Here is an 8,261-nt window from a genome sequence, read left to right as displayed (position 1 = left end):
TACACTTCACCCCGATTTCAGACATCAGCAGTCAGCCATGACAGGAACAAATGCTCTACAGTCATTCCACCTCGCTTGTCCAAGTGCTGGAAAACTTTACATGTGTGCACACAAGCAGGACTGCAGGTTATTCATACAGTGGTCTGGCTACAACTGCCAAATCCCCAGCAAAGCTCCCGTCACAGTCAGAGTTTGCTTGCACAGCTTAAAGCTAGATGATACAAACTACCAGGACATATTTCTGAAGAACTGGCTTGTGTTAGTCCCTCTTGTCCTCCTCCTTCAACAGATTATCTTAATTGTCATTTGTATTTTGTAACAAAACTGGGAAAGGCAATAGAAATTACATTTTGAATGCCCATGCTTCTATCAAAATTAGAAAGTCTAACACTAATGTGTGTTTGTGAGCACCAGTTAATGGGGAAAAAATTAAAATCACACTGCACAGCTTGCACTTGCATTTACCTCCCAAGGCTCTGGCACACATACAAAAATACTTCTACTCTACAAATGAAAGTAAGGCAAAAAAGGTTTAACACTATCAATATTCATCCCTCAAATTGTCTCCTATACATAAATATTTGCGTTAAAGCTTTGAGAGACAAATACAAACTGATAATCAAATACAAGTAGGCTAATATGCAGCTTGGATTGAAGCAGGCATTGCAACGGAAGTCCATCCTGCTGTGTGATCCACTGATTCCCATGATTGTTGTTCTTCCCAATCCAGAAAAAGCAGGTCTCTTGCAGTTTCACAGGCACACATACATACACGTTGCTTTAATGAGCACTGAGTGTATAAGCTCCCAGATAAAAGACACTTACAGTAACCTGGTACATAGATGTTTTATTTCTGACATTAACACGGTCTGTATTGTGAGAACCTCTTACATAAAAGAAAAGTTTGTAGTACAACAAAAACTAAAAATAACAAGGCCTTTGTTGCACATTATGTCAAACCTTAGAACAAAAATACGGAGTAATATGTGTTTATGTTTCATGCAAGTTTGGCTGCTGCATGTACAATTTTCCTATAAACCGAAAGAAATGCAAATGCACGCACAATCAAAAAGTAATAAGATGCCTGACGTGAAAGATTAAAACCTTCCTGCTAAAGCAACAAAATAGGAGTTAACTAAACAATCCAACCAATACCAACACAAATTATCACTACTTACTGTAAATCTATGCTTAAACTTGGCATAGGTAGTTTTGGAGATACCACTTCTACTGAAATATACCATCCAGATTCTAGAGAGTCATTCTCTCTTAATGTCTCATTTCATATTTTTGTGAATTAAGTGCTGTTTCCAGCATTAAATGTTGCTGTTAAATCCATTCCAGTAACGCACACCTAAATCTAGTACTGTCAAGATATGCAATTGACTCCTCTCAGCTTTCCTATGTGAGGAGTAATCCTGGCATGATGGGCATTTTCTGATCCCCTTTAAAATTTTGATGTGAATTAAAAATTGCTGAAAATGTTTGCGCCTACTACTATCAGAGCCAGGAAAATATTTAATATTAAAAAGCTCCTAAAAAGCAAGGACTGTATAAGCTCTGAGATGTTTAAAAAAAGTTTAGGAACCCATTACCTTCCTTGTTCCACTCGTCACATGTTAAAATTCTCCATTAATAAATTATTCTGTACCATCTTTGATATCAAAGTGGTAGGAACACTTTCCACACCCTGCATAGTACTGGTTGATCTCATAAAGTTAACTAGAGAACCTGACATCATGTAATTTTACATACAGTGCATATGATGCTCGCTCTTTCCATCTCTCATAGCAGCAAGCCGATTCTGCCACTATCTGTAGCAGCACACCCGGGAGTGGAGAGGAAGAGTGTTTGAATTATAAATAGCTAAAACTACAGTGTACAATTCTATTTACCTGTCAGTATTTGTTGAGAGCACAGCATTATAACTTGCTCCAAATGAACTACATAAAAATCTCTACAACAAAAGCAAACCAAAACATTCCTTCAAAAACAAACAAACAAACAAAAGACATAAAATAAGTGCAAATACCTAAAATAGGCAACTAAAGCAAGTGTTGTGACCTGTATACCTTTAAATAAGGACAAAGATTTTTCATAAATAAAACAATGTTCTCTTTGCTCTTCAAACATTTAGTCAGTATATAATGGTCAAAGTTAAGTGCAGATACAATTGTTTTGAGATCCAAGGTGCCAAGTCTCTTAAAAAAAAAAAAAAGAATAAAATATATATATTTAAAATGCATTAGCTTTTAATTCCTATGCAGGACAAAGTACTCCTGGGTCTCATACAGGACCCCACCATTCCTTTCTAAATATATTTAAACAAGGTACAGGAACAGTTGCTGTAAAATACAGATATACCTTGTAATTATGTTGTAGACCAACATGATTTTAGGGCTATAGTGCAATTTTTATGTAGATGTAACACACAGTATAGATGTTTACACTTCACCACTGTAATTCCTCTGCTATTCCATCTTTTAAACTTGTCCTTTTTTTCATTTTAGCTGTTTAAACAGGAAACAACATTGGCCTCTAGACAACCTGCATACATATAAATATCTACATTTAAGCTTTAAAATGGAAATAAATTATAAAACCAGACTCCTTTCCAATTTACAAAATTTTCCTCATTCCTACATACTGTACAATACATTCAACAATCATCTCATTTTGAGATTTATGAAGAAAATACTGACGCTTTACACTAAAACCTAGTTCACCCCTCTCTGCCTACTTCTAGTACCATTTGCAAATAAATATATTTAACACTGTAGTTAATTTCATTGTTTTGCAGCATACCAAAAAAATTAGTAGTGCAACGTTCTATCCTTCCTTTGTACTCCTTTCCATTGTGTTTCTTTATATACTAGAAAAATGCTACATAAGCAAAAGCACATTCAGTCATGTATGTTGCTCATTTGGAAACCAGTAACAACCTCTAAACCTACTCTATATTGAAAATGCTCTAACGGATAAAAAAAGCAATGCAAGTCAAAAGAATAAATATGAAAAATAGACCTAAAAACTGTATGTTGTCAGTACTGCAATGTATTTTACCCTTTTTTGTATTTTAGGGCATTACTCATAAAATTTAAAAAAATCACTGCAGAACTGTTTGCAGTATCCCTTCGTAAAAAATGCAAAAGCTTCATGTCTTTGTCAGTCAAAAGAAGAAAGGAAGCTTTAAGGTAGTTTTAAGGTTTCCCTTGGCAGACTGTCTCAAAGTAAAGACTTAATTGACAAGTATCCTACTGGAATGGCCTTCAACATTGTTTCAGTTTCAATGGAAAGAGATGGTTGTCAGTTACAGTGACCATCACAGTATCAGAGACCTTGAACTGCTGTTGGCAGCTGTGTATGTGCTCAGATATCTTCTTGCTTGTTCGGTCATGATAAGCTGGTCTTCTGTTTTACCATAAACAACTGCTTCCCAGTCACGATTTGGCTGCATAAAATAAAAATCCTGTTAAAAAGATTCTTTTAACAAACTACAATACTTGAGCAATTCTCGTACAAGGTTTCAGATCAATAATAAATTATCAAAGTCTAGCAACAGTGTGTTTTACTGAGAAGGATCCAGTTCTACATTAAGATGCCTCAAAACTGTGACAGAGCTCCCCCTCCACCCCTGAATCCAGCTCTCTGGCAGTGCATCTGTGCTATGCTTCAAGATCTAACATGCAAAATTAAAACACTCTTTAAAAGAGACCAGTTTAACAATTAATATATAAAAGGGAAGTTAATTAAGTATTTGGGTATCTTCCTCTTTAAATCTCCTAAGTTTGACAGGCAGAAAAACACATTATTGACAGCTGTCTGGAGACACCAAGGAAGGAAGAATGGTTTGACAGCTGAAAAAGAACACTGTGACGAACTGTACTGAACTAAGTGGCAGCTATGGAAGAATGGTCAGATGTTTTGGGAATATATGGTAAAGGAATTTGGAATAAAAAAGGATGAATGGAAGAATAATTGAGTCACTGGTCCTGCTTTGTCCACGAAGCAAAGCCTGCACCTTTACATGATTTACTGAATCTCAAGCTGATTTGTAGCAGCTCTAAATTGGACCTGACACTAGCAGATTGTAGCATGATGAAGAATGCAAGATCCTCTCCCTCCCACACTGAGCTAGAAATTGATCCAAAGGATCAGTTCTGCCTAAAGATTCATGGAGAAAATTAGCCATTTGAGTTTCTCTATAAATTTAACTGAACTAGATTTATGGAAGGGACTCATGGCTAGATAGGCCATTTAACTGAGAGGGAATTTCTCTGGGGAAAGAAAAAAGGCAAAGATGCTTCATGAAAATATTTGTGAATATACTACGACTAAGTATATACTTTTGAAGTATTCTTAAGAGAATATTTCTGGGCCAAATAGATGTATTCACCTTTGCTGCAATTCACAGCAGTTAACTTTTTCTTTTTTATTTAATATCACAGTTAAATGAACTCTGTTCCTCCTTCTCTTAAGATCAAAAAGTAATACTGTTGTCGCTGTACTTATAGACATCAATGTTAAAGCAATTAAGTAGGACATGGAAGACCAGGCTCCAGGTGCCTTGTCTTTTTGTTTGTTTGTTTTTCAATAATACAGAGCAGTAGATATCCTGAGAAAGCACAAAAACTTTATACATTAAGTCCATATGGATAAATTGGAACTGGTACAAAGTCAGGTCAAAGTATCTCTTCCTAAAGCTGGTAACCAAGAGACACTGAGAGGGCAAACTAGGTTCCATGGCTTTAACAGTATGGAAAATATATGGATGTACAGAGCAGGCACATGACAAGAACAATTACCTAACAGAACCTGTGGATGAACTCTGCTGAATGAATCCCACTGGGCTTACTATGGAGTACACACCCACCAAATCTGAGAAACTTAGGTGCTATAGAGGTTTAGTTTGCACCAAGTCAAGTATTCTGACTTCTAGTCTTGGGTACCCAGACCTGTTTTGTAGGCCTCCCCTATCTTGATTTTTTTGCCACATTTAAATCTCAGAGGTCACTCAGTGAAACATCAGGGTGGTATTTAAAGAACTTAGCTAAGAATAAATGCTTTGAGGACAAATGACCAACTCACAAGAAATAAGAATCATGGAAACACTGACCGAAACTGGATCACCGATTTGAACAATTCTAGACATTAGTGCAAAACAGGAACAAAACCAAACAAAATTCTTAGTTAACCTGCTAACAGAACTAACAGAATTCTTTGCATCCAGACCTGAGGAGCTTTCTCCACTCTGACATTTCTTGAAGCACATGTATTCAGTTTCTTCTTAATTCCTGAATTTACTTTACTTGCTGGATTTGCATCCTGTTCTTCTGATGTCAGGTTGCATCTGTTGTCCTGTATTTCCAACAATGGTGTCATTAATAAAGATGTGGGATATGCATTTTCTGACTATTGACAAAAAAAGAGGGTAGGGAACAGGAATAATAATTAGTATTTAATAAAAAAAGACTTCACCTGCTGTGATCAAAGAAGCCAAAATGTAAACAAAGCAACTATTATCAGAAACACCCTAGGTAAGAATCTGAAAAAGCAATGAACAGTATATGAAGAACTAGCTTGGTCCGTACTGGAATTCATAGCCAATACTAAGCACAGTAAAACAAGCAGCTGCTAACACAATTCTGGTGTTACTGAGCAGAGAGTTTCTTTCCTATAAAGCCATGCTACAGCTGATTACATTTTGTTAAGAGCAAGACTTGATAAAGTGGTAACTACAGAACAGTTTTAAAGAAAAAAAACCCTTGCAATGCACTTCTAGCACAACCCTTGTGAAAGTCAGCACAAAGACTGGAGTCAAAAATTAAGATCACAGCAGTATCAGGGCGAGGAACTGCTTTAAGAACTGAAATAAGCACCGGATGGATCACCCCAGGAGAGTTTTATATGTTGATAATGTCTATAGAAATAAAAAGAAACAAATCCAGCTTCAGTACAGCAAAGCAGAAAGGTATATGGCAACTTTAGAGAGTGAAATTAGATGAGCCCAAGAGTGGCATAAGTACTTGTTTGTTCACAAAAACATCCCATAAAACTGCATTAAACTACCTTTAAGTATTTTTTCTACCTCAGACCTTCCTCCTAACTTATTGTCACATGGACTCACAATTTCTCCTTGAGGATTGGTACATGTTTCATTTTTAAATTGGATACTACCACTATCTCTCTTGCTAAGACAGAATATTCCTGTTGCACCAGCATTCCTCATTAAAATGGAGCCAAAGCAATTTTTCCCCAATCTGCTGCCTTTAATAGACCATAACATCATAGAGTATCTTGATTTCTGCTTAATAACCTGGACATCAGTGATGCACAACATACTGTGTCATAACAAGACACTCCTAAGAGAACAGTAGGCATTTTGTTTCTGGCTTGAATGGCTGCAGCACTCAGAGATGTCCCTGGGGAAATGGGGAATTCCCACTAGGTGGCAGAGCACCTAACACCCAGCAGACAGACACACCTAGGCTTGGCACAGAGTCTGGAGGCATTTCAGAGGGGAATTTAGGAAACCAACTACAATAATCAGAAAGGAGCATGACTTAAGCACCTTAAGCAGACTTTAAGGACTTTGCCTACTACCTCTCAAATATAGCCTTACGCCTCATCAAGAGTCACAGACATTTACTCCTTCAGAATTAAATACGTACATACATTAATTTAGGAAGGAACTAGATGAGAACAAAGTTTTCCTACAAACTACAAGAATAAAGATGAATCTACTTAGTCACTCAACTGAAAAAACATTGAGCCAATTTTTAAAGGAAAAGGGACCAAAACAGCCTCATATCTGATTTCTTCACGTCTTGCTTGTCAAGGCAGAAGTATTCAAATTCCTTCAGGCAGAGGAAGCACACAAACCTCACATCTTACATGCTTGATATTTCTTACAGTACCCCCTACTACATGAAACAGCAACAACATGCTGCCTAGTATGCAGTTAGGTATCTTCAGAGCACGTCTGTCAGACTGTCAAGCATGCACAGCTGGAGCAAATGCAATCCTCCTGGTATATTACAGAGACCTTCAGCACGCCCTACATACTAAAATTTATAGGTAACCAAGCATAGAAACAGCTTTGCTACAATAGCAAACCTGCAAGGCATCCACATTACTTTACCAGTCCTGCTCTGAAGGCCTGAAAGGAAGAGTTTGTGCATGAATTCAAGCCCAATGTTCAAGCATTTCTTAAGCACTTAAAAAAGTATTTCAAACTGAAGATGATTTTCACTTTTTAGATGTATGAACCTAGCTTCAATCCAAACACTTTATTTTAGTCGACAGAATGAATGATACACAGCTCCAAATTAATATTGCTGCCAGTGATGCTGTTCAGTACTTTAACGCTTACCTGCATATCTAAACTATCTTCTGTGAAGTACTGGGCACCAATCCCTTCTTTTTCCTGTGAATCTAGGACCAGTGATTTTCTGACCTTTTTAGAAGCGTTGTGCTGAAACAAATATTTTGCAGATAAAAATCGTAAAATATTATTTAAAAAGCAATTATTTCCTATTTGAAAGTATTATTGTCACATTACCTCCTGCTTGCAGTTTTTATACACAGTGTCATCTTCCTCCTTGGGAAATATATCCGTTCCAGTTTCCTCTTTCAAAACTTCCCTAATGTCTTCCTCCGAGAAGGCAAGTGGTTGTGACTAATTTAATTAAAATTGAAGGAGAAAATACAGGAAGTCTATTAGTTGTTAGTTTTTTCCATATTCTACTTTCAGCTAACATAGGCCAGAAAAGAGATCTTGCAAAATATAGGAACAGATAAAAAGATTTAAGCTGTTGTAGTTAAAACCAACACTTCAAGGCTATGGATATTTTAAAAATTCATTTCACTCCACAATATTTCCAGCCAGATGAAACATATACATGCATATAGTGCCTCAAAAAATGCAAGATAGCATTGAGAAGACATGCAAACTACTTGTTTGCATTTATTAGCGATGGTTATCCACTGACAAAAGGGATTAAAATAATTTATACATACACTAAATACCTACAGAAACACATATACATATATATACATGCATACAAATACACTAAAAACTACTAGTAAAGCACAACTGTTGTTGGGAAAGGAATTTATATCAGTTTTAGCACAAATCTTTGAATAAGACATTGATAGTCCTAAGTACAGTACAGAATTTCACAGAAGCCATACAGATGGCTCCTTTGTGTACCAACAGGAGAAGAATTCCCCTAAGCCCTCAAAATTTGATTTTGAACAGG

General features: G+C 36.4%; 1 protein-coding gene across 1 annotated transcript in view; it reads right to left on the bottom strand.

The window, feature by feature from the left end:
• Positions 1 to 2,990: 2,990 nt before the first annotated feature.
• The window catches only part of MYBL1 (v-myb avian myeloblastosis viral oncogene homolog-like 1), a gene marked incomplete at its 5' end in the record, with an annotated part of 17,742 nt that continues 12,471 nt past the window's right edge, over positions 2,991 to 8,261 (bottom strand). The window contains 4 exons of the mRNA XM_009075490.1: positions 2,991 to 3,451; positions 5,233 to 5,412; positions 7,373 to 7,474; positions 7,562 to 7,678. Coding sequence (XP_009073738.1) covers positions 3,323 to 3,451; positions 5,233 to 5,412; positions 7,373 to 7,474; positions 7,562 to 7,678 — 528 coding nt within the window. The remainder of the gene's footprint in view (positions 3,452 to 5,232; positions 5,413 to 7,372; positions 7,475 to 7,561; positions 7,679 to 8,261) is intronic.

Source organism: Acanthisitta chloris, unplaced genomic scaffold, assembly GCF_000695815.1.
Source record: "Acanthisitta chloris isolate BGI_N310 unplaced genomic scaffold, ASM69581v1 scaffold33755, whole genome shotgun sequence".
Lineage (NCBI taxonomy): Eukaryota > Metazoa > Chordata > Aves > Passeriformes > Acanthisittidae > Acanthisitta > Acanthisitta chloris.
This window is presented reverse-complemented; position numbering and strand designations above follow the sequence as displayed.